Raw genomic sequence first — 26,762 nt, 5'->3', positions numbered from 1 at the left:
GTATTTGAGAAGCAAATCAAATCAAATGGGAATTTCTAATCCTTCCTGAGGTCTGGGTTCCATCAACCTAAACTCATTAGGCCCGGGAGGTGCAGGTGTAGCCCAGGAAGAGATTCTTCCGCCATTCCTGCAAGCCCTGGCTTCCATCTCCCCTTCAAAATAAGAGTCCTCTTTTTAACGCCCCCCCATCCCTGGACAAAACCACTTCATTCTTTTCAAGAATTGGGATAGTGCTGAAATGTACAAAGACCATCTCAGGGACCCTCAGGGAGAGATGTAGTGGAAACTGGAAATCTTCAGACACGTCATTCATTTCATTTTCACATTTTGACAAATTATATACTAGAACTCCCAAGGAAGTATCAAAAAACAGTCTTCCAACTGCATCTCTGTCCTTTGACCATATTTTGGGCAGGGAAAGGAGAATCGGAGACCAAATCAAAGACTTGTTTTTCCTGTTACATTTTGTAACCTATGTCGAATACAGCCGGTAGAGTTGCTAACAGCCTTCCAAAGCCTAGGGTTTATATCACACAACTCTGTCTAACGGAGGATCTTTCCTGATCAAGGTTCCTTTGTTTAGTGATTTAAGAGAGTACTGCTGTCCAGGTAGATTCATATGAAGTGTAAACACAGGCCAGACAGCGGTTCCCCTTGGGTGCCAGCGAGGTCTGTCATTAGCTGGATGAAAGATACCCAGGTGTTTGCTTGCAAGAACTTGATCTTTATTTGTGCGCCGTTCTATTCCCATTACACATTGCTAAATACTTTCATTAGAAATAAGAGTTGGCTGGTTTATGTGCCTCCACTTCTACTCAGTAACTATTTGTCACTTACTTCTCCTATGGTAAGTGGTGGTGGTGGTGATGTGCCGTGGAGTCAGTTCGACTCATAGCGACCCTGTACAGGGTTTCCAAGGCTGTAAATCTTTACGGGAGCAGAAAGCCTCATCTTTCTCCCGTGGAACAGCTGGTAGTTTTGAACTGCTATCCCTGAGAGGCACAGTCAATTTAATGACAGCTCTTTGGGACAACAAGTTGGTATGATTGTTGTTGTTGTTAGGTGATGTCCAACTCATAGCGACCCTGTATAGAACTTCCAAGGAGCGGCTGGTGGGTTTTACCTGCCAACCTTGTGGTTCAAGCAGACCTTTCAGTCCAGCAAATTATCCTGCAGTACCACACCAGGACTCTATAGGAATCAATATTAAGATATTCTAATTTCAACAAACAGATCTGTGTTGGAAGAGGTGCAGCCAGAGTAGAGTGCTCCTTGGAGGCCAGGATGGACAAACTTTGTCTCTCATACTTCGGACATATCGTCAGGAGGGATCAGTCGCTGGAGAAGGATATCACGTTTGGTAAGGGGGAAGGTCAGAGAAAAAGAGGACGACCCCCAGTGAAATGGATTGGCAAAGTGGCAACATCAATGGGCTCAAGCATGGCAACGATTGTGAGGTTGGTCCAGGACTGGGCAGTGTTTCATTCTGTTGTACACAGAGTCGCTATGAGTTGGTACCGACTCGATGGCACCTAACAACAACAACAACAAATTTCAGATGCAGTCCTGGTATGGTACTGCAGGATAATGCACTGGACTGCTAACCTTAAGCTTGGCAGTTCAAACTCACCAGGCAGCATCTCGGAAATCCTATGCAGGATTGCTATGCGTCAGAACTAGCTTGATGACACTTAGCAATTTCAGATACATTGAGAATTTTTCAAGTGGGATATTATCCCTAAAGCATGTAACTGGAGACATTATTTTTTTTTAGTTTTTATTGTGAACTGAGGGAAAGTTTACAGACAAGATCAACAAATCATACACCTTGTTTCATCTCAATGATTGCATTTCCCTCCCTGTAACGACAGTTATCCGCTTCCTCCCTGTGGTTCCTATTTCCATTCCACCCACCTTCCCAGCCCTTCTCAACTTTGTCCTTAGGAAAATGGTGCCCTTTGGATTTTTGATTGATTGGCCATTCCATGGTGAGCTTACCTTACAGTTATTGTTGTCCATCCCCCCCGCCCCCACCCACTATATATCTATTTACAGCTTGGCTGAAAATTAGGCCACAGGGGTTAGTTCCTACCAGACCTGAAGGATGCTCAAGAGCCATAGTCTCAGGTCCCTCCCGTGTCTTTCTGACCATAAACCTGATCTTTTTTTTTATTTTAATATATGACTGTGACCATTTTTGTAGCTGCCTATTTCCCCCCAAGAAGTTACTGAGTGAGGCAAACAATTAAGTGGCGCTATGGGTTAATGCACCAGACTGCAAAGCCGTTTGAACTGTAAGGTTGGCGGTTCAAGCTCCCCAGCCACTTCTTGGAAACCCTATACAGGATTGCTACAGGTCGGAACCAGCTTGATGGCACTTAACAACAACAACCAGAAAGTCAGTGGTTCAAACCCACCCAGAGGCACCTTGGGAGGGAAACCTGATGATCAACTTCTGGAAACTCAGCATTAAAAACCGTATGGAGCACAGTTCTGCTCCGACACAGATGGAACTAACATGAATCAGAATCAACTCAACAGCAGCTAGGTTAGTGCACTCAAATCGAACCTACCCACGAACAAGACTGTTCACCCACTGGCTCCAAATCTATCCTATCCTTTCTAGCCTGAGAAGCAGTTTAGGATTGAATTTAAGGTCAGAAATGGATTGCCAAATCCAAATATACTTACTGGCTCTGTATTCTTGGGTCAGTTACTTGACCTCTCTATAGACAGTATTCTGGTCTTTAAGACTGGGATAATTAATAATAGTTCCCATCTGAAATGGCTGTTCTGAGATAATATAACAGAGTAAAAAGAGTGTTTGGCACATAGTAAGTGCTCAACAAACATCAACATTAAGATTATTACTATTTTAATAGCTAGCATGCGGTAATTGGATTGCAAACATCTCCACACCCTTGGCCTAGCCACCAGGACCAGAGGCTGACTCCCAAGCAATGCGGTTGATGTCATGTGATGCACCTTTGGAACCTACATCATTCAGGAGCAAATACGTGATTCCAGCTGAGCAAGAGTCTGCAGGAATGGGGTGCGTGCAGCAGGAACTCAAGTTTCTTCCAACTTTTTTTTGCTCTGCCATCATCAGCACAAAAATCCTCACCACTGGACCAATAAATAACATCATGATAAATGGAGAAGAGATTGAATTTGTCAAAGACTTCATTTTGCTTAGATTAATCATCAACACTCATGGAAGCAGCAGTCAAGAAATCAAATGATGTATTGCATTAGCTAATCTGCTGCACAAGACCTCTTAGAAGTGTTCAAGAGCAAAGATGTCAATTTGAGGTGCGCCTGACCCAAGCCGTGGTATTTTAAATAACCTCATATGCAAGCGAAAGTTGGACAGTGAATAAGGAAGACCATAGGATAACTGATGCATTTCAGTTATGGTGTTGGTCGGTTGGTTTAATTGATTGTGTACCATGGAGTCCGTTCTGACTCACAGCGACCCTGTATAGGGTCTCTGAGGCTGCAAATCTTTACAGGAGCAGAAAGCCTCATCTTTCTCCCACAGAATGGCTGGTAATTTCAAACTGCTGACCTTAAGGTTAGCAGCCCAACTCATAAGCACTATGCTACGGTGTTGGAGGAGAATGTTAAAAGTACCATGGACTGCCAAAAGAACAAACCAATTTGTGTTGGAAGAAGTACAGCTAGAACGCCCCTTAGAAGCCACGATGGAGGGATCGCGGCATAGTCTGAATGGGTAAAAGAGGGGAAATAATGTTAAGATGCCTGACTGTCTTATGAATCTTGGTTTCCTTAGCCTACTATTGTAAAATAGACACTTGAGTGGAGCAGCTGAGGACTCCAGACTCATAGAAAGAGAAAGGTTGCGTGCTGGTGGCCAGGAGGCAGGCTTGCAGAATGTGCACTTTGGTTGTTTAAATGATTCCTGAGTGTTTTTGTGTACACCCAAAAAAAGGACCAAAAAAAAAACACCCCAAAACCAACACACACACACAAAACAGAGGGAATAGAAGCAAATACTGTTGAATGATGATGAATGGAGGGGATTGTAATCGTTGCAATGAAACAAAATATAATAGGATGAGTGCAAAACCTATGTTCTCACATGTAAACTATCACTGAATTCACAATAAAAGCTTTTAAATAATTTTTTTTTTTTTTTTAAGTAGCCAAGATGGTAAGACTTCTACTCTTACACTTCATATATATTGTCAGGAGGGACCAGTCCCCAGAGGACATCATACTTGGTAAAGTGAAGGAAAGGCAGAAAAGAGGAAGACGCCCAATGAGATGGACTGGCACAGTGGCAGCCGCAATGGGCTGAGGTGTAGTCATGATTGTGAGGTTGGCGCAGGACTGGGTGGGGTTTGGTTCTGTTGTACATAAAGTTGTTATGCATCAGTACTGACTCGACAGCACCTGACAACAACAAATTTGATCAATGGTATTGAAGGAGAATATTAAAAGGACCATGACTGCCAAAAGAACAAACCAATCTATGTTGGAAGAAATACAGCCAGGGTGGTCTCTGGAAGCCAGGATGAGCAGGCTTTGTCTCTCATACTTCAGACATACTGTCAGGAGGGACCAGTCCCTGGAGAAGGATATCATGTTTGGTTAAGTGGAGGATTGGAGAAAAAGAGGAAGAGATGGATTGGTACAGTGACAGCCTCAACTGTGAGGTTGACCCAGGATGGAATAGTGTTTTGTTCTGTGGTGCATAGGATCACCATGAGTTATACTGACTTGATGACACCTAACAACAACAACAGCATCAGCAGCCCATTGACTCTTTTTAAAAAAAAAAAATTCATTGTGTTTTGATGAACATTATACAGTGGTTTAGATTCCCAATCAACAATTTCTATGTTGTTCAGTGACATCAGTTACATTCTTCACAATGTGTGACCATTTTTGTTATTTCCATCTGGTTGCTCTGTTTCTATAAATCTAGTTTTCCTGACCCATTACCTTCTCATCTTTATTTTAAAGTCATTGTGGACTCTTTGATCTCACGTAAGTGATTTTTTTAAAGAGCACAGTATTTACAAATGATATTATTTAAAAAACCAATTTGTTATTATTTAGCTACAAGGTAACCTGAGGGGCTAATTTCTAGGCAAATTTTGAAAAGTATCTTAAGCAGAGTAAATCCTCCAGTTTCAACCCATGTAGTAAATCTGTTTTGATTTCTTTTTTTTAATTTTTTAAGAATCTGTGTTCTGTTCCGTGTTTTTCTCCCATTTTTATCATGATCCATCTATTGCGATCGTAACAGTTGGTTAGCAGAGGTAGCTGGTCACCATTTAGTATTTCAGGTCTCAGGGTAGATAATACTGTGATTTGTCCTGTAAACTAATTTTTTCTTTGAGTTTTTGATTTCCTTAGTTCTCTTTTGCTTCAGATGAGTAGAAACTAATCATTGTACTAGCACGTTGAGTTTTCAAGCTGCCAGCTGCCACATCTCCAGTAGAATAGCTTTCTAGGTTATCTAGTGCTGTTCTAATATAAATTCCATAAGGGGTATTCATTTCTTCACTCACAATTTAAGAGGCTAGAAGTCCAAATTCAAAGTGCTGACTCTAGGAAAGTTTTTCTCTCTATTGGCTTTGGGGAATGATTCTTGACTCCTTTCAGCATCCGTAGGCCCAATATTCCTTGGAGATCCCCATATGCCTTGGCATCAGTCTTTCCTTGGCTCTAGGACTTCTGGATGATAAGCACCGAACTGCTAACTACAAAGTCAGTGGTTCAAACCTACCAACTGCTTCCCAGAAACCCTATACAGGATCTCTGTGAGTCAGAGCCAACTTGATGGCACTTAACAGCAACAAGGAGGGACCCCAGGGACAGACAAAGGGCATGCTCCACTCCCAGGTTTTCTTTCCTGATGGCAGTAGTCCCTCTGAGCTATGCTTGCCTGTTTAATCTCTTTTGTATCTCAAAAGAGGTTGACTCAAGATTCAAGCTCATCCTGTAGAATGCATCCGGCCTCGTTAATATCAGATAAGTGAGGATTTACAACACATAGAGTAATTACATCGGATCAGGAATGATCAACTCAATCTTAGGGGGTGACAGGGTTATTATATTGGATCGCGTCATGCAGAATTGTTCTTGTTGTTAAAGTGTGACTGAGTTGGTTCCGACTCATAGTGACCCTGTATAGAGCTTCTGAGGAGCTGCTGGTAGGTTTGAACCATGGACCTTGTGACTCAAACTGACCTTGAGGTCCAGCACATTATCCTGCACACCACACTAGAACTCATACTACCTCTTAACTGCCAAACTTGGTGTGGTGCTGTGGGTTAGTGCGCTGGACTGCCAAGTCGGTTTGAACTGCAAGGTTGGCAGTTCAAGCTCACCAGCTGCTCCTCAGAAATCCTATCTGGGTTGCTATGGGTCGGAACCGACTCCACGGCACTCAATATAGCATAAGCGTACCTGTCAAACCACTAAGAATTCAGGCCCAGGCAAGTTAACACAAAACCTATCACAGAGCTCCACGGAACTCAAAACAAGAGAAGGATTAGGGGGAAGCAGAGTTGTTTGCTGTGTGATCATCAAGAATCAAAATCATTCCCAGAAAAACCTCCAAGAGTTCCCCTTGTGTCTGTCTCATTAGTTAGAACAACATCCTGTGGCCATTCCAATCTGCAAGGGATGCTGGGAAAAACAGACATGCGGCTGGCCAGAGACTTGAAATAAGTTGTTATGGGGGCGCTTTTCTGACAATAGTCAGTGTCCAAAGGGATTAAGTGAGCCAAAAAGAAGAGAGGTAAATGACTTCATGATTGACATGAGGAACATGGTTCCCTAGAACTTTCTAGGCACTGATGCCCGCCTTTCCCAGGGCTCGGAGATGCATTATTTTCTAGATTCCATGAATCACCTTTCAATTCTTTAGAATTAATTCCCGCTCCTTTCTTCCCTTTATGCTTGTTTGAATAGATTTCTGTTACCTGCAACCAAACAAGGAGCTCTGGTAGCGTAGTGGTTACGAATCAGGCTGCTAACCTCAAGGTCGGTGGTTCAAAACTACCAGCCGTTCCGCGGGAGAAAGATGAGGTTTTCTGCTCCCATAAAGATTTATAACCTTGGAAACCCTGTACAGGGTCACTATGAGTCGGAACTGACTCCACAGCACATAACCACCACCACAACCAAACAATTTTGATCAATGCTCTGCAGGATAATGCAGTGGACCACAAGGTCGGTGGTTCAAACCCACCAACCACTTCTCATAAACCTTAGACAGGGTCACTATGAGTTGTAACTGACTCAATGGTACTTAACAACAATGACTCACACCACACACACACTTCTCAGAAATGACCTCTGAAATCACCTCTCCTGCCTTCCACCCTGATCTTTTCTAATCCATGAGCTAAGGATACCTCCAGCCCCACCATTCTGGTCTTCCAGTCCCCAATGAGCTCACACAGAAGAACACAGGTGTCCAGTGATATTTACTGGACAGAGCTCTACACTGCTGGAAGCATGCATAGCATGTCTACCAGACAGACAGTCCTTTCCTGTAGTCCTGTCCACTCTTGGCTAACAGACAGTGACGTGGATTCTTAAAAGGCCTTGAGTTTCTTGATCTGTCCATCTGTCTACCCAGAGGCCAACAGGAGACACCTGTCCTACCAGCAGGACTCAGACCAAGCCCCACCCCCAGCCTCAGCTTCTCCCCAGGGGACAATAACTCCTAAACTTCCCAGGCCATTTTCAAGACCTTCTTTCTGCCCCTGTCCAAGGAAACCACGAGGCCTGATTTGATCAAATAAAGGTTGCTGTCAAAATTAGCTGTTGGCTAGAGTCCCATACGGTGTCAAAAGTTAAGAGCTAAAGCTGTATCTACTTGTAAATTCAAGTCTACCAAAAACTAAAGTACCTTTATGGGCTGTAAGAGGTTCTGGTCAAATTGATGTCAGCACATAAGCAACCATCTGCCTATATTCACGGTGGTCTACGGTTACTCTGGAAACAACCTCAGGTCTTCTATTTACCAGGTAAACAGACTGCATACAAGTTAGACAATAACAGCAAAAAGAGGAGGAAAGAAACCATTTAAGTAGTTTCGATGTTTTGTTATTGTTAAGTGTCCAAGAGTCGGGTTCCAACCCACAGTGACCCTGTATCAGGTTTCCAAGCAACAGCTGGTGAGCCTGAATCGCCAACCTTGCGGTTCAAATCAACTTGGCAGTCCAGTGCTTTAACCCACAGCGCCACACCAGGGCTCCTTTGTTGTTAGGGTGCTGTCAAATCAGCTCCAACTCACAGCGACCCGATGTACAACAGAAAGAAATATTGCTGGATCCTACACTGCCCTCACGGAGCTCTGGTAGCGTAGTGGTTACGAATCGGGCTGCGAACCTTAAGGTCAGCGGTTCGAAACTACCAGCCGCTCCGCGGGAGAAAGATGAGGCTTTCTACTCCCGTAAGGATTTACACCCTCGGAAACCCTGTACAGGGTCGCTATGGGTCGGAACCGACTCGACGGCACTTAACAACAACAACAACACTGCCCTCACAATTGTTGGTACACAAGAGCCCATTGCTGCAGCCACTGTGCCAATCCATCTCATTGGGGGGGTCTTCCTCTTTTTCACTGACCCTCCACTTTACCAAGCATGATGTCCTTCTCCAGGGACTGGTCCCTCCTGATAACACATTCAAAATATGAGAGATGAAGTCTTGCCATCCTGGCTTCTAAGGAGCTTGGCTGTAGCAACCAAACAATTTCCAACTCACTTTTCCCTTGGCCACCTCCCACTGTGTTGGCCAGAGAGGCCAGTTTCACCTTCCCATCTTCTCTGGAAGCAAAACATGGCCTTGTGACCTAGTATGCCAATGAAACTTAAGGAAAAATCTAAGGGGGACTTTTAGAAAACCATGAGACAGGAAGTGAATAAGAGACCTTTGGCTTCTTCCCTTTCCTCCCACCTTGAATGTGATGTATGAGGCATGAAACATGTGATGGAGTTGCAGGGGCTGGAGCTGCAGCAACCATTCTGTAACCAAGAGGATAACAAGCACAAGGGAGTGCTGAAGAAGTGGAAGGAATGCCAAAACGCCCACAGATTCTAGGTGGTATCAGTAAGCTCCCTGAAACTTGTTACAGAAAATAATGACACGCTTGTGTTGCTGAAACCACTGTTAGGTGCTTTGTGACTGACAGCTAAGATACCAATCTTGTCCACAGAAGCAGGAGGTAGGTAATAGGAGGAATAAATCTCACGGCATCTCCTGTCCCTGAGGGTTGCTCTAGCGTTTAAAGATAAGTATTCGGATACAACATGAACCCTCAACTGAAGCTAATTATTGCATCACACATGCAAGAGAAGACATAGCAATGTGTCCCCACACAGACAGAACGCTGACGTGTTTACTGTGTTACAGAGACAACCTTCAATGCAGCCGCTTCCTAAAGGGCTCAAAGGGAGTTTTCACTCTGCCTCATTTCCGCCCTACCCACTGCTTTAATCTACACCCTATGGAAGGGATGACAGCAGTCCCACAGGAAACATTGAAAGAATGGACAGTGATGTGCTGTCCAGACAGGACGGCCAGCTCACTGGGAAACGAGGAGAATGGCAAACCAGCGTACAAGATGGGTCACAATCCCATTCCGATCACTCCGCTGTTCAGTGATGATGTATCCATTAATTGTGAGGTGATGGCTGAACACCCATCATTATTAATGTCACTGAACTGTAACGTGAAAGATTATTGAAACGGCAAATGTTTTTGTTACCTACCTTTTTACCACAATAAAGAGTTGGTGTTGTTCCAGGAGAGGAAAGAAGAGGGGAAAGAAAAAAAAGAGTGAGCTGATACGGTCTGATGAACTTGACCTATACCTGTGGAGCAGCAACTCAAAAGAGGGAACAAATCCTCACAGCAAGAAACATTCACACACACCCACACACACAGAGTGGACGGAGAAGGGCAGCTTGGACATTGGATACTCAAATGGGGAGTGGGGGGGCTACAAAGGCAAGAAGTGACTGGCTTACAAGCTTTCAAGAGGGAACCTGGTGCTAGGGAGCATGGCGGAAGGCAGAATCTCCAGTAGGTACTATTCAATCTGTCTGGGCGAAGTTGATGAAAGGAGATACAGATGGGTAACTTGTGATACTGTAGTGAATAATGCTTATCAGGATGGACTATGAGGGTTGGAAATGCAAAGGTAGAAGTTTTGTAACAAGGAAGGGAGTGATTAATTCTCCAGGATAGGAGCAGAGGCCTCTGGGACCATCAACGGAGAAGAGCCGAGAGCGGGACCCTACCCAGAGAAACAGAGATGCCTGAGATAGAGACAGAGATGATAACGTGGAGTGATGAAGTGACTGGGGACTTTGGACCCAGAGAGGGAAAGGGACTGTGGGCTGAAAACTGGGGGGAGGAGGGGAAAGTGTAGGGGGCGGGTTTCTGGGATATACCCTTTGGATGGTTGATGATGCATGGAGGGGATTGGAACCATGGCAATGAGATGATATACGATGGAATGAATGTGAAACTAAAGTTCTCCCATGTAAACTATCATATAATTCACCATAAAACATTTCAAAAAAAAAAAAAAAAGTTGGTGTTGCTAAGTGCCGTGAGTTAGTTCAGACTCATAGCAACCCAGTATAGGGTTTCCAAGGAACGGGCTGGTGAGTTTGAACCACCCACCCAGTGATTTAAACTGACCTTTCAGTCCAGTACCACATCAGAGAGAGAGAGGATATATTTGAAGGACTGTTCATTATAGAGACCAGGATGGCCAAACTTCGTCTCTCATACTTCGGACATATTGTCAGGAGGGACCAGTTGCTGGAGAAGGACATCATGTTTGGTAAGGTGGAGGGTCAGAGAAAAAGAGGAAGACCCCCAGTGAGATGGATTGGTAAAGTGGCAGCATCAATGGGCTCAAGCGTGGCAACAATTGTGAGGTTGGCCCAGGACCAGGCAGTGTTTCGTTCTGTTATGTGTAGATTCGCTATGAGTCAGTACTGACTCGATGGCACCTAACAACAACTGGCTCTGGGGAGGACTAACAGCATTCTCCAATGAATGGCAGTGGCTGGACTGACACCAGAGGGATAGCTATGGGCTGCGAGAAGGCTCTGCATGGCTTACCATGCTCAGCTGCTACCCAAATGTTGGAGATTCAAGTCCACCCAGAGACAACTCAAAAGAAAGCCAGGTGATCCACTTCTTAAAAACCAGCCAATGAAAACCCAGTGGAGTACAGTTCTATTCAGACACACACGGGCCTCTGTGAGGTGGGGGTCAATGCAATGGCAGTTAGAGACTCTGCAGCCAGATAGGGACAGTCCCTATTGACTGAGCCCCTCCTTCCCCTTCTTGATATGATGTCATTTCATTCCAGCAGCCCCGAGCTCGGCGCCACGCCAGTTAGAAGCCCCAACTACTTAAATATCCCCCATAATGTCACACCCTAGGGATCAGGACGAAAAGCCAGACAGACCTGCTGTCCCTAAGGCCAGGCAAGTGACTTCTCATCGCTGAGTTGCAGTCTTCTCGCATGTAAAAAGAACTGTGGAAATCATCATTATTTGATGAAGGGCTGGTATGGGTGGGTTCCTACTCTCCACTAGACTGAGACGTGTCCATTGCCCATATTTAAAAATGGGAGAAACACAGGAAATACCAACTGACTAAGCGGGACACTGAGGAACTCTGGTAGCGTAGTGGTTACGAATCTGGCTTTGAACCTCAAGGTCAGCAGTTCGAAACTACCAGCTGCTCCACAGGAGAAAGATGAGGCTTTCTGCTCCTGTAAAGATTTACAGCCTCGGAAACCCTGTTCAGGGTCGCTATGGGTCGAAACCGACTTGACGGCACTTAACAACAACAACAACAAGCGGGACACTAAACAAGACTTGGGGATGGGAACTGAATAATTTCACTGTGAAACTTACATTTATGTGATTTAAAAAAAAAAAGATTAGGTTAGCCCACAGTCGAGTTTCTGGACCTGACTGAGTTGCTTTTGACCTGAGCTGGCAGATAGATAATGTATGTAGTTTCCAGACAGCTCAAAACCGGAACCGGTAAGCACAGATTTTAATCAGCAAGAGGTAACTTTCTAGTATGGCAGGATTCAGCATAACAAAATCAGCTTCCTGTTTACCTCCTGTGCCTGGTCTGCACAGACAACTCCCCACTTTCACCACGAAGCGTGTACACTAGCAAAGGACCGCCCTGCCCCAGCTCTGGCAGAGAAGGGGCTCAGACCCTGAGCCCAGCCAGGTCTACTGTGCCCTAGTGGCTGAATGCATTGGTACCACGGATACCAACAGGAGCCACACATGGTATCAGACAGATGAGCTCTGCATTCTGGGCCAACATCCCCAGCAGTGTGTGGGCTTCGAGCTTCACTTTCCTACCTTCATAGAAGCAATCACAGCTGTCTGGGAAGTGGGCACCAAGAAGAACCAGTGTGGAGGGCACAGGACACGGTGTTTGATTAGCTGCCCAGGTCACAGAGTAAGCCAAGAGCAGAGGTGAGAGGCAAGCAATCTGACATCAGAGCCGAGGCAAGCAATCTGACATCAGAGCCTAAGTCTCAACTCCCACCTAAATGGCTTTCGAGGATTTAAAAAAAAAAACAGAAGAGAGTGTTGTGGATGTAGTGACCAAGGAAATGCAGGGAAGCCGTGCATGTCCCCATGGGAATTCATGATACACGGCCACATTGAAGACACCAGAAGTCCTTCTGTGGGAAGCTCAAGATTAGTCGGCTTCTTCAAGCTCAGAGAACACACCCCAAGGAGACAGGGTGTCCATGGTCACTGGACTCTGTGGAGGACCAAAACAGTGGGCAGATAAAACTCGTGTTTTGTTTTCATTCACAGGGTATAGGTGGTAATGGTTGGTGGTTATATGCCACCATAAGATAGGTTATGTTCTAACTCATAGTGACCCTGCATAGGGTTTCTGAGGCTATAAATCTTTATGAGAACAGAAAACCCCATCTTTCTCCTGCAGAACAGCTGGTAGTTTCAAACTGCTGACCTTGAGGTTAGCAGCCTGACTTGTAACCACTATGCTACCAGAGCTCCTTATAGAGTAAATAAGGGATTGGCAGACATTTGTAAAGGACCAGACAATTAATACCTCTGGCTTTTGAAACCATACAGTTTCTGTCTAACTCCTCATTCTGCAGAAGCAACCATAAATAATACAGAAATGAATGAGCATGTTCCAATAAAACTTTATTAATCACACTGAAATATGAACTGCATCTATTTTTCACCCATCATTAAATTTTATTATTCTTTGGATTATTTTTCACTAACATAAAAAATAAATATATGTTAAAACCATTTTGAGTTGGTAGGCTGTACCAGAGCAGACCCTGTGGCCAGATTTGGTCCCTACACTGTGGTTTGTAGACTCCTGGTCAAAAGCATGTTAGGTTCACTGTGGCGATCTCATGTGTGTCAGAGTAGAAGGTTTCCAGTTGCTGATTTTCCTGAATTAGATGGCCAGGCCATGCTTCCGAAAATAGCAAGCAGTTCTCTTTAAAAACTATTGTGAACAGGGATGGAGGGAGGGGGTTGTGTGTGGAATGATGCTTCTCTGCTCAGAATGAATTGCCCTGCAACCTGAGTAAGTAACTTGCCAAGGAAGGACAAAAAAGTAAGAGAGACATTTGCCCTGCTTCCTCCTGGGGCAAGGAGTAGGGAGGATGGGGGAGAAAAACAAGAGGGACGGTACTCCATTTGTTTAATAATCTTCTAGCATCATCAGGCAGAGACACTGTAAAAATATCTGGGCTCCAGGGACCATGTCTGCCTGCTGTCTAGAGATCTGCCCTCTGGGCCCCTGCTATGTACCGTCACCCACAGTTTAATCCTCAGAGTGCTTCAATCCCAAGTAGAGCCGTGTCCCGGGAGAGATGGTAATCTGTGTTCCTTTCAACCGGAAAATAACCCATCCGTCTAGAATTGCAGCTTTCCCCGCTCACCGCATGCCCCAGTGGGTTTGAGGCCAAGCTCCCAAACGAATTAGGGAGTCTGGGAAAAGTTACCCTAAACCAGTGTGATTTAGCTCCAGTGGCGCAAGGAATAAACACTCTGAAATGTGGCCATAGTGCGAACCCACCAGCAGCTCCAACGAAGAAAGAACTGGCGGTCTGTTCCCACGAAGGTTTGCTGTCTGGTTAACGCCACCTCAGAGCCACCTTACAGGATGGAGTAGAGCTGGTCCCTAAAAGGTTGGCATCTTTATGAAAACGGCCATGCCTTTCTCCTGCTGAGCGGCTAGTGGGTTCCAATGACAGAGCTTTCAGTTAGCAGTTTAATAGTTAACCGCTGGGCCTCATGTCACCATCACTGTGAAGATGACAGCCCAGAAAACCCCAAGGGGCCATTCTGTTCTGTCACATGGAGTCACTGAGTTGGGATCAAGCATCCATGTCACCATCAAGGCCACATGGCAGTGTCTGGAGACATTCTTGTTGGTCACAACTGGAGGAAGAGCGACTATTGACATCTCTTGGTAGAGACCCAGGATGCTGCTAAACATCCTGCTATGCATGGGACAGTCCCTAAAACAGTGCAAATCTCAAAAGTTCATAGTGCTGAGACTGGAAACCCTGCCCTACACGGACTCAAAAAAAGGACATTTTCAAGTCCCCAGAGTATTTGAGCCACCAAGGGGTCTGGGGTTGCAGGATCCCCTCCCCCCTCAACCCTGGCCAGTATAGTAAGACAATTAGGAGCTCCAGGTTTGTGTAGGAACAACACAAGTAGCTTCGTTTATTATTTCCTCCTAAAGGAAATGGTCGGCCAATGCCTCCACTCTATAAACATTTACTAGCCCTGGAAGATTCTGAGGCCCCATTGCCATTTTTAAGGGCTTCTCTTTCAACAAATGTGAGGTCAAGTCAGAAAATGGAATCTGAGGAGGGGGAGGGGGAGAGATTGTAATGAAGTTCAGGACCATGAGGGAAATGGAACGACCAAAAGGGGCTCCCCCACCCACGTTCCCGCCTGATGCTAGGTGTCTTACGAATGGAGGCAGTGAATTTTAAAGGGCTCCAGGCACTGCACAGGGGGTTTCATTAGCTCTTGAGTTCCCATCGAGTTAATGAGTCTGTAGATTGAGTAGTTATTGGCCTTTGGGGAGTGATACCCCAAATACAAGGAGCCCTGGTGGCACAATGGTTGGACGCTCAGCTGCTAAACTGAAAGATCGGACACTCGAGCTCAAGAGAAAGGTGTGGCAGTTTGCTTCTGTAAGGATGACAACCATAGGGGTAGTTGTCACTACGAATCAGAACCAACGACAACCCTGAACACACTGTAGGATTAGCTTCATAAACAGCCACCCCACAGAGAACCACCTCAGGCAGGAGTGAGTTTCTTGTAGACTCTCCTCATCTCAGTAAGAGTTTTCTGGTTTGTTGTTTAGTGCCATCAAGTCAGTTCCAACTGACAGCAACCCTGTATAGGGTTTCCAAGGAGCAGCTGGTGAATTTGAACCACCAACCTTGTGGTTCAAACCAACCTTGCGTTCCAGTGCTTTATCCCACTGCGTCTGGGTGGTTAGGATTTCGAAAATAATTTCATCACAATGCAGAATGCAAGAGGTTGCTTCCTGTCTTTTTTATGATTTTCTTTTAACAAACTTTTCATTTGGGAGTAACTTTCGATTTACAGAAATGTTGCAAAGGTAACGTCCTGAATTTCCATATACCCATCACCCAGTTTCCTCCAACATTAACCCAAGAAGTGTCTCTAAGGCCCAGGGAGCAAAAGCAGCTCTTCCCTCCAGGATGACGCTTCAGGATAAGACAAAAACCCGCACACACGGCCGGCCATCGCTAGGTTAGCAGAGCCAGGAGTCAGGCCCCTTAATTCTTTGTGTAGGGAACCAGATTAAAGCTGAAGCTTGCCTTCACTGAAAGACAAGTTCTAAAGAGGTGACTCATTTTACAAGTGGGAACCAAAAGAAGTGGATATTCTTGTTGAACCACGTGAACTTCAGGGATGTGGAGGCTTCTAGAAACACTGGTCTCCAAAATAGGGTGCAAGTGCTTGGAGAGGGCCTGAATGATGCATTGGGAAATGTTAGGAAAGAAATGTTAGGGTTATATTTGTGAAGGAAAGAAAGATAAAAATTTATGAAATTCCAACAGAAATTTTAAATCAATGGCAGGATTGAAAAGGAGGTGAGCATTCAGTTAGGAATAGAAAGGTCATTAGTTTGAGCCTACCCAGCAATCCCACAGAAGAAAAGATCTGTTGACCTGCTCCTATGGTTGTTGTTGTGAAGTGTTGTCAAGTCGACTCTGACCCATAGCGACCCAGTATAGGGTTTCTGAGGAGCAGCTAGTGAATTTGAACCATTGGCCTTGCAGTTCAAACAGCTTCGCAGTCTGGCGCATTAACCCCCACACCACACCAGGACTCTCCTATAATGATTACAGCCAAGAAAACCCTATGGAGCCGTTCTGCTTTGTCATATGGGGTGAGTCATAATGGACTCTCAGCACCTAATAACAACAGGACTGAAAATGAGGTGCTTAACTCAGTCAACAATTCACTTCCATTTCCATCTTTGGAGTCCTGGTGTGGTGCTGTAGGATAAGCACTGGACTGCTAACCCTAAGGTTGGCGGTTCAAACTCACCAGCTGCTCCTTGGAAACTCTAGAGAGGACCACTACAAGTTGGAACCGACTTGATGGCACTTAACAACTCATGAGAAATACATCGCCTATGATGGTGGAGTAGTGAGTGGTGATTGAAATCATGTGATGCTCTTCCCACCTCCAAGGCAGATGGTACTCCTAGCCCACTTCACTTAGGTTTAGCCATGTGACCAGCTCTGACCAATGAAACGTGAGACGAGCCACACCATATTTCTAGGCGAACATTTCAATAGTCAATATGAAATTCACATCGTCTTTCCCTCTGGGAAGAGGTTCTGGTGGCGCAGAAGTTACTCATTCAGTTACGCACATGTTGCTGTGTGGGAAAAAGATGAGGCCATCTGCTCCCATAAAGACTGCAGGCTTGCAAACCCTACGGAGCCATTCTACTCTGTTCCATAGGCTTGCAAACAGTCGGCATCAACTTGCTGGCATAAGAGTTTTGTTTTTGTTTTTCTCTCTGGTACAGTAACTGGTTGACATACCATCAGTCCAGAGCCTGGACCCCTCTCACACTAAGTGCCACGCCCTCTGCCAACCCTCCGGGAACCCCGACTGCAAGTGAAGACAAACCTTTTAAATCACTGGGATTGTGGGTCTGTTTGTTACCACCCCACTAAGTTAGTTCATATTGACTAGTCAGACAACCAAAACACTGGAAATTTAGGACCAGACTGCTCCAGCTCACTGATCCCAAAGAGTTGAGCTACAATTAAACAAAACAAAAGAAAATCAGGGAACATCCCATCCCACTACCAATTTTAGTGAGGCAACTTTGCTTTTCTTTGTTAATGAAAAGTTCATATTGTTTATATCTTCGGTGCCTTCTATTTCAGTTTCTCCTGGAGTCTAGGTTTCATAAATGCAAGCCACCCTAACACAGTAGGAATTATGTAATTTATTTATATTTAGGGTGGGGACTCAAAAATTTTACTACTGGAGATACAAGATCAAAAACATGCAGAGGGCACTTGGCTGTGTCATGTGTATAATTACACCACTATGTGAGCACTTTCTGTGCAATGAGGATTCTGCAAGGCAGTCCCAGAGCAGGACTGGAAGAACATCTGAAATAAGTCATCGACAAGAGTGTAACCACACAACAGAACCCAGCTGCCTGTGTGTGAGTGTTGGGAACTTACTGGGCAGATAAGACCTTGGACCTGTCTATGCCGACTGTCTTGCTAAATGCTTAGTTTTTCTTTCCTTCCTTCCAAACTACATGAAAGCGAAACAGAGGCTGGCGTTACAAGACTGTACAGGCCCAAGTCCAATGCTGAAAAACATGCAAGTCCTTGATTTTGGAAACAGTGCAAGTTTTTATTCACAGCCAAATTTAATTAAACCAGAGAACAAAAGCTTGAAACTTGAAAGCTACCCTGGGGGATAAAGATATGAAAGAGTCACACGTGACCTCAAGGATACAGGGGAACTTAATACTCACTAAGTCGGATTTTTTAGGCAGTAGAGAAAAAAACTGAAAGGGATTTATGGGAAGCTTGGAGCGATAAAGCCCACCCCCATGGCCCTGGCATGTGCTCTTTCGTCCTCGGGTCTCTGGAGACTTCTAAATGCACTGAACGCACACTGGGCTTTGTTGTAGTAGCCTAAACCTGGCTGGTGGACAGCCAGGGACAGTGGGCAGTCTTGCACCTGCTCCCCCAAAAGTAGGACAGTTGTGCTGTTCTTGTTAATAAAGGCTCTGGTTGTCACGCCTTTGAAGGAAGACACGATTTGTACTTTGACCATCTTCCAGAAAGCAGTGAGAAGAAATACGTCAGTAATATGATTTTTTTTTTTCCTAATCAAACTTTTCATTTCCAAATAAATTTTGATTTAGAGAAGTCTCAAAGCCAGGACTGAGAGTTCCTGTCAGCCGCTCATTCAGCCTCAGCGGAGTCGGTTCCGACTCATATGGACCCTGAGGAACGGTTGGTAGGTTTGAACAGCTGGCCTTGCTGTTAGCAGCCCAGTGCTTATCCTACAGTGCCATATTAGGACTCCCTTAATAATGCTATTTTTCACTAGCGGGATTCCTGCTGGTGCAACAGTTAAGCTCTCATCGGCTAAAGGAAAGGTCAGTGGCTCAGCGGAAGAAAGGGCTGGTGACCTGCTTCTGTAAAGATCACAACGTAGACAATCCTATGGAGCCGTTCTAGTCTATTACATGAGCATCACTGTGAGTGGAAATGGTCTCCACAGACATCCAACAGCAGCAAGATGCTAAAAACAAGAGAAAGATTCAGCAGGGTGCCTGGGCTCTGCTCATCCTAAAGTAGGTTTGGTGTCTTCATTCAGATTTCATTGGTCTCTAAAGGGGGAAAACCACACATGTCCATGCACACCTAGGGGGTCACTGTCTTGATATCTTTAAATAAAGTGGTTATTGATCTGACTGCCCTAATAAACACAAGATCTAACATTTCTTATGCACCTGCTCTGTGCCAGGTTCTACACACACATTAGATGATTTCATCCTCATGAGAATCTGTTAAACAGGGGATGATTACCAACTCTTTAAAAAAAAGAGGAAGCAAACTCAGAGAGGTTAAGTAACTTGCCCAAGGTCACACAGTCAATATGCACGCACAGTGGAAACTGACCTATGAGTTGAGGCAGTGTCTAAGACAAACGCTGGGGATGCTGTTCCACCCTCCCTTGCCAAGACACACCCACTACTGTCACTGAGAACTTCCGTTACACAGCAGTGGAGCCCCCAACCCCCACTCCATATATCACCCAGAATTAACTGCAAAATGCCAGGCAACCTGGCCAGGCAGCCGCGCGCCCCAGTGAGGGCTGGAAATCTACACTGTGAAGCTCTTTCTGTAAAGCCACGGTTGGCAGCCCCCACTCCGGCATGGGAACAAATTAACATTGCATTTCAAACACAGGAAAGGGAGGAAATTGGAAACACAGTTTAAACTTGGCCAGCCCTTTGAAATACTGTACCATGCTACCGACATCAATTAATGAAAAGCAGGGTTGTGCTGAGAGACTCTGGTTTGGTAATACATTAACACACGTTAAACATGTTTGTACAGGAACCAGATTAAAAGCACCCTGGCTCCAAAACAATAAAGCAATTACCCCAAAACTGGAGCTCTCCGAGTTGTCATTAATTCAATCCACTCCACCAGGATCAGCAAAGGCTTTGCGCGGCTCCTAACCATGCCTTCCGACTCGCATGTTGGAAGGCCAGCACAGCAAATGTTACTTACTCTGAGTTTCACGAAAGTGTCAGACTTCAGGCACGCTCAGAACCCCCCAAATCATAAACACACCACTTTGGGGAAGGGGGTAGGGGGCACAGCGCCAGCCCTGGTCTTCACCTGCATTACCATTTTTGCTTTGGGGTCGAGCGATTTTTCAGCAGGGAAGGTTAACTATAAAATCTCTGTTCCATATAAGGAATACCAAGGCACATTTTTGTCAAATATTATTTGTCAAATGCCACTTGCTGCAGAACCTGGAATTCAATAGCAGATGAACACACAGCTAATACTGTGAGCAGCTTGCATAACAGCCATGGTCGATCCGGAATCATTTGCAGTTAAAGAGCATCTCCCCCCATGCCTCCCTCCATCCCTTCCTCTGTAAACTGTTGCAGGAATTGGAAAGAAAAGCATTTGAAGTTTTGTAATAAATAAAGCACTGTGCCTGAACCGCCCAGTGCAAAGGACCCAGTGTGCTGGGAGAACAGACAACCAGAAGGCAAATTCTTGCTTAACAATATTTTAAGAAATGCTTCAAGAAAAGATTTTAGGTGCCATGGGTGAATCTCAAATTTCTGACTTGTCACAGAAAGATTCAGCGAGTTCCTGAAATACTAGCATACACAGGTACTGCTCCCGCAGACAGACCCACCTGTGTCCTGACCACCAGAGTCCCCCTCAGCAGACATCTCCCCCAATGTCACCCCTCGGGCCCCTCTCCCCCATGACATCACCCCTCACCGCCACGTTGGTCTGGAATCCATCAAGTTGGAGCAATTTGAGTGTGTGAACCTAAATGCGTTATCATTTTCATCACAAATTAACAGTTTCTGTGTAAATATTGGTATTTCCTCACCCCACGAATGCCAGAGGAGGCAAAATAGCACCGACACATTTGATTTAAACTAATTAAAAGCAGAGGGTCGTGCAACTCAATATATTGATTTTACCAGTGGGACTTAAACCTCTGCTATAAGTGTACACAGCTGCAGGCTCTCCCCCCACCCCTTCTCAAAGGCTAATCCCAGCATTCCTTGTGACAATATAACATGACAGGTTCCACACATCCCCGCCCTCGCCCCAGTGATGCTACCACAGTGCGCAAATCTTGCCCAAAAATGAGTGTTTCAACAGCCCCCACCTAGGTCTGAAGAGTGATCGCGGAAAAAAATGAACACGGTCAAATGTTCTTCATTCAGAATCTCCAGCTGGTGAGATGGGTGGGCAGGCTCAGGAAGGGTGGGGGCAAGGGGAGGGTTAGGACACTCTGATTCTTGTAATGAGCCAAATATGACCTTACCCAAAAGGAGGAAAAGAAAAAAAAAAAGATTATGAAAGTGATAGGGGTGATCCATCAACTTAGATGGGACTCTCCCTGGGATGAAGTCACCACTTGTCTGGGAGTTCAGGGACATGTGATATTTGCTCACATCGAAAGCATTCTGGCAGCGAAGGGGACGGTGAACCAGCTGTGTGCATCGTTGCAAAGGCTTGCCAGAGCCTACTGCACACATAGCCTTACTGCTCCTCATCCTGCATGTCAGACCCAGTCTCTCCCCACTGTGCCTGCAGAGGCATCTCTTCCTGCCTAGACTTTTCCTAGGCCACTTTCCCCTGCTGCCCGCCCCTCCCCCCTCAACAGGGTCCACTCCACAACTGGAATGACAACCTTGGAATAGAAACCAAAAAGCATCGCCCAAGCTGGCATCTGAGGCTCCACTGTAACCTGCTTTTATTCCAGAAGGGAAATACATAGAAGATTTAAAAAAAAAAAAAAAAAAAAAGTTCAAATCTGGGTCACACAGCCTTGGGGAAAGGGAAAGAAAAATCTTTGATTTATAGAAAGCAGGAAAATGAGGTTTAAAAGAAGTGATGGAGAAAGGGTTACTGAAAACACAGCTGTCGGTCCACTCCTGTAGAGCCGGCACTCTGAGGCAGAAGGGAAGAAAGCAAGCAAGGGGGAGACTGGGTGACATCTATATTAACCTTTGGCTGCTTACCAGGGATCGAGTGCTGGAATGTGGAGCGGCCCTTCCAAATTTTAACACAAGCCAGGTTACAGCTGCAAATGCCTGGGCTCAGCCTCCCTTCACGAAGCACTCCCTGAAGGAAATTTTAAAAGCTGTAACAGAATCTTTTCCTAATACTCCACAGTGGTCGGGCCTGTTCTTAAGAAGCAAAAGAAGCCATCTTAATGCCAAACACTTGTCAACAAAAAGGATAGCCAGATGGTATAAAATACAACTCAAACGGCCCGGCCTTCTCCCCACGCTCCAGCTTACAGAAACAAAAGCCACTTTTAGCCGCCGCCTCCAAGAAGGACAAGATTTTCAATTTTCAATCTCTCTAATTTTTTTTTTCTTTCAAATTTTGCTTTGAAGATGAAACCGATTTGGTTCCATCAGAACCTGGAGCAGAGAGAGAGACACTGATCACATATCCCCCTGCCAGTAGTTTCCAGAGAAGATGTCAGGAGAATTGGCTGGACTTTTCCGAAGTAAGAATGGTGAGGGACGTGGGTAGCTTCACCATTCAGAGGAAGTAGCTAGTTTTGAATTCCAAAATTTAGCCTGTGCAGAGGAGTCGGGGGCTTCTGAATCCAAACCCAAGTTTACAAATCTTGTCAATGAACTTAAGGGACTCAGCCTAGGAGTGATGAACCCCACACTCAGGCTGCACTTTAGGTATAGGCTGGTCATTGTCATATGGTGTCCTCTGATGTCCTCCTTCCCAATGCCTGGTTTGGTTGTAAATTCCCCCCCTTCTTTAAATCTGGCAAAAAGCTTGGATTCCGAGGACAACTTATAGGAACAGAAACCAGTTCAGCTGCAAGCAGAAGGAGAAATAATCACACGGATCTGCAAAAACCTTCAGCATACAGGCAGAGGTCCCCAAGCAGCATGCACAACAACAGTTATATGTACGCTCTGGCGTAGAATGGGGGGTGGGCAGGAGGTGGGGCCAGCTCCCCACAAGATCTCCAACCAGGTTCCCAAAGTCTCCCCAAATGAGAACAAGAAATGGTTTAAAATGAGCAAGTGGCATTTTCTCACTGATGGGCCAAGTGTGAATAAACTCATCTAGAGAAAACTTTGAGCTCTGATGTGACGCTGTAGGAAAATAAGATTGGCAGTTCAAATCTACCAGCTGCTCTCAGAAAACCTATGCAGGGTTACTATGAGTTGGAATTGACTTGACAGCGTACAACAACATAGAAAATTTAACATACTATAATTTACAATCCCAGGAAAAATCATGTTCTTTCTCCAGCAAACTCAGCTTTCAAGACACATACACTATCCCACCAGCAACACTACCCTCTCCAACCCCACAGTCACCCCCAAGATAAAACAGTTGGGACAGACGTTTTATTCATGGACTGTTGCTAAGCAGAAATTACAATACTCTAGAGGAAGGGCTGTAACAAACTCTGGTCCAGACCTTCACCTAACTAATTACCTTCAGTTTAGGGAAAGAGCAGCGAAAGGCAAAAGCAAGTTTAGTGTGCCCTGTTAAAGTCACTTGGCCATCTGATTGGGACCTGACAAAGTCAAATCAGGCTGTCCCATAGAGCCCAAAGCCTGCTCCTCTGATGGGGAGTCTCAGACAAGCCGGTCTTTGTCCTTTCAAGATGAAAGAACCGGGACTAGAGAAGTTGAAAAGGTGTGTGTGCAGCCAGAGGAAAATCGCTGGGCTGTGGCCATCCCAGACAAGCCCCGGCTTGCTCCCACCACCCACGGGACCAACCAGCCCTGCCCCCAGTCTCCAGAGGCATCCAGTGAGCAACCTGCTCCTCCCCAGGGGTAGGAGCCCCCACCCCCACTCCCCAGATCTGGTTAAGTCGATATGCATTCGGTGTAAATTTTGCATGTTTGCAGAGCCGGCCACAGAAGCCAGGGCTTCCAAATACCTTTGTAATGACTCCAGCTGAGCTCTAAAGGGGGCTGACCGGGTCCTGCTACATTTACTGGGAGTCCTGGGCTCCCGACCCAACAGCAGATGCCATAAACCCTCGCCAGAGAGACGGCCCTGGTTAACCCGGACTTCCTTACAGCTACCTGACATTTCCGTTTATTCCTATTTTTAGAAGTTAGATAAAAGTACAGACATTGAAAAATCTGACTACCAACCGACCCCCCACCCCCATCGCTTAAATCCCAGCCCCAGTTCTGTCTGCCCCTTCCCCTTGTCCCTCCTTCCCAGTAAAACCTATTTCCAGTTCTGGAGTCTTCTGTCAGAACACGGATGACATACAAGGATATATGCAGACTGGTTAACCTGCACCTCGCTATTTTCCACCCCATACATCTTGGCGATTGTTCTGAACCAGGATTTAGGGAGCTGCCTTTTTCTCAGCAGGCTGCCGTGTGCAACAAACTTTCTTCTAAACCTCACTCCTTGCTCACTGAAGCGCATTTCGTGGTCTGAGTTTGGTTAGCATTGAAGTGGTGTTCCTCGGGACTTCGCCGCCCTTATCCGCAGCGGGAAGCCTTCATGTCGCTCCCCAGATGCCAGCGTGGGGACTGAGGGTCATTTTTTCCGTATTGACACAGCGCCCGTGGGCGGAAGTTTGCTGTCTTGACTCCGCTCGGATTTTTGCTTCGAGTTACACAGGTAGAATGAAAGCGGCTCAGGAAAGGGCGCTAACGACGTGTGTTATCTCGGAAACCAAATATTTGGTCATTGGCCCGACAGCGCGCAGCCGGGGGTTAGTTTGAGCAAGTCTGGGGAGCGTGCGTGGACGCGATGGAGGGGCGCCTCGGGGCTCCACCACAGCCCCAGGCTCGCGTCTCAGGAGCTGCCTCTAGAGCCGGGTCCCCCCGCCGCCCCCGGCCGCGTCTGCTCGCAGATCCCACGCCGCCCAATCGCCAAAACCCGTGGTTTGCGCGCCACACATGATAAACGCTGAAAATGGATTCTGCCCTCCCGGGACCTATCATTAAATATTTAAAATAGAAAGTTCGCAATGGCAGTGTTTCTTGCCTGGCAGGGAGAACGAGAGAGGGGGCGCCGGTGGCTGGAGCAGAGGCCCAGAGGCATCCGGGGCGCGCGGCACGCGAAGGCGGCACACGTTGAGGGGACAGGTAGGGCTTGTAAGGGCGGGGACTGGGGTGCGCTGCCCCGGAGGCCAGGGCCAGGCAGGGTGCGCGGGGCCTAGGACCAGAGGGAAGGCAGCTCCTCCGAGAAGGGCCCTTTAAATTCAGGTAGTGCGATACGCGCCGGCCAAGGACAGCTCACATGACCAAGTCCCGCGCTTTGAACAGAGCTGAGACCCGGTCGGCGCCTGCGGCCCCAGAGAATAGGCTGACGCCTTAACCCAGAGGGGGCTTCGGCTGGACGCCTCCCTCCGCGATAACACCCAGAGGCCAGTTGAGCCCGCCTCGCCCTACCTGGGGCGAGCACAGCTTGGGGTTCACTAGGGCCTGAGGTGGGAGACCTTCAGCCAGGCACTGTGAGCTACACAAATGGCCGAGTGGAAAGGTGGGCGGATGGATGGAGGAAGTGGCCCCTTCCTGTCGCCAGGCACCCCTCCCCTTCGCCCAGGCGCGCGCCCCTTCATCCCTCCAGCCCTCACTCACCGAGGTTGACGAAGCTCATGACCATGTCGGCGTCGGTGAGGAAGTGGCTGTCTTGCAGGCTGGCCAGAGGGGGGCCCTGAGTGCTGAAGACGGCCTTGTACGGGTATGAGAAGCCCTGGCCATCGGGCCCACCGCCCTCCTCCACCGCCATGGCATTGTACAGGTCCAACATGAACATGGGCGCCGAGTTGTGTTTGCCCTGGAGGTGGGGGCGCGGGCGGTGGGGCAAGCCCAAGATGGAGAGGATCTCGCGCTGCATCTCCCGCCGCTCCTGGCTGCGGAGGCGCCGGTGGATGAAGCTCGAATGCACCTCGTTGTCCAGGCTGAAGTCGGCCAGGGCGGCGCGCAGCAGGAACAGGGGCACCCAGAGCGCCACGAAGCTGGGGAGCGCCGCGGCGCGCAGCGAGCGCACGTGCATCGCGCCGGCTCTCCGCGCGGCCCCGGCACCGGGCTCCGGGCACGGGGGCCCGTGCCGCCCCAGGTGGCGGGGGGAGACAGTGGCGTCCACGCTTCTCGGTCACTTGCTGCAGCCGGGCCCCGCTGCGCCCGCGCCGGTCATGGCCCCTCCCCGGCCGGCTGCGCGCTGCCCGGACCCCTGGCCCGGCTCGGGCTGGCCCCGGGCCCCTTGCCCTGCACTCGCTCGGGCGCACGGCGGGGCTTGGAGACCGGTTGAAGCGAGTGAGCGAGTGAAGAGGCTGGCGCGGGTGGGAGGAGCAGTTTGCAAACCTCGGGACCGGGAGAGCGAGCGCTGGGGAGGCGGCGGCTAGGCGCTCCTTCCTCTCGAGATCGCTCTTCCCTCGGACAGCAGCGACCCACCGCTTCCGACCTCCGGCACCGACACCAGGAACCCCGGGCCGCTCTCCCGGCCCTGCGCGCCCCTGATCGCTCTAGAGGCCCCTTCGGGAGCCCCAGCGTATACGCTCTGGGGCCTGGGAGGAGGAGGAGGAGGAGGGCGGGCTTCCAGGGGCCCCTCCCGCGCCGGCGGCCTCCCACCTGCCTCGGCCCCGCCCTCCCCCTGCTGCGCCCAATGGATTCATTCAAGCCTTCTAGTGCGCTCGACAAATATTGACCGAGTGCCCACCGGGTGCCCGGTGCGGCTTCCCAGCCGGCGCTGCCTCTCGGATCGGGACTCGAGGATGGGGCCGCAGTGGGAGAGGCTGAGCTGCCGAGCAACTCAGAGAAAGCGCGAGAATCGGAGACTTCCCGGAGGAGGTGGCCCCAGAGCCCATCTCGTCCGTCCGTCTTCCCCTCTCGGACCCACTCCCTAGCTGTCCTCACTCCAACCACATGGACCC

At 47.5% G+C, this 26,762-nt stretch overlaps 1 protein-coding gene across 1 annotated transcript in view; it reads right to left on the bottom strand.

Annotated features, from left to right (window-relative positions):
- Window positions 1–26,391, bottom strand: part of BMP7 (bone morphogenetic protein 7) — a 116,484-nt gene extending 90,093 nt beyond the window's left edge. Inside the window, exon 1 of the mRNA XM_006839157.1 lies at window positions 25,468–26,391. Coding sequence (XP_006839220.1) covers window positions 25,468–25,885 — 418 coding nt within the window. The 5' untranslated portion in view covers window positions 25,886–26,391. The remainder of the gene's footprint in view (window positions 1–25,467) is intronic.
- Between the last annotated feature and the right edge of the window lie 371 nt (window positions 26,392–26,762).

This window comes from Chrysochloris asiatica, unplaced genomic scaffold, assembly GCF_000296735.1.
Source record: "Chrysochloris asiatica unplaced genomic scaffold, ChrAsi1.0 scaffold00023, whole genome shotgun sequence".
NCBI lineage: Eukaryota > Metazoa > Chordata > Mammalia > Afrosoricida > Chrysochloridae > Chrysochloris > Chrysochloris asiatica.
This window is presented reverse-complemented; position numbering and strand designations above follow the sequence as displayed.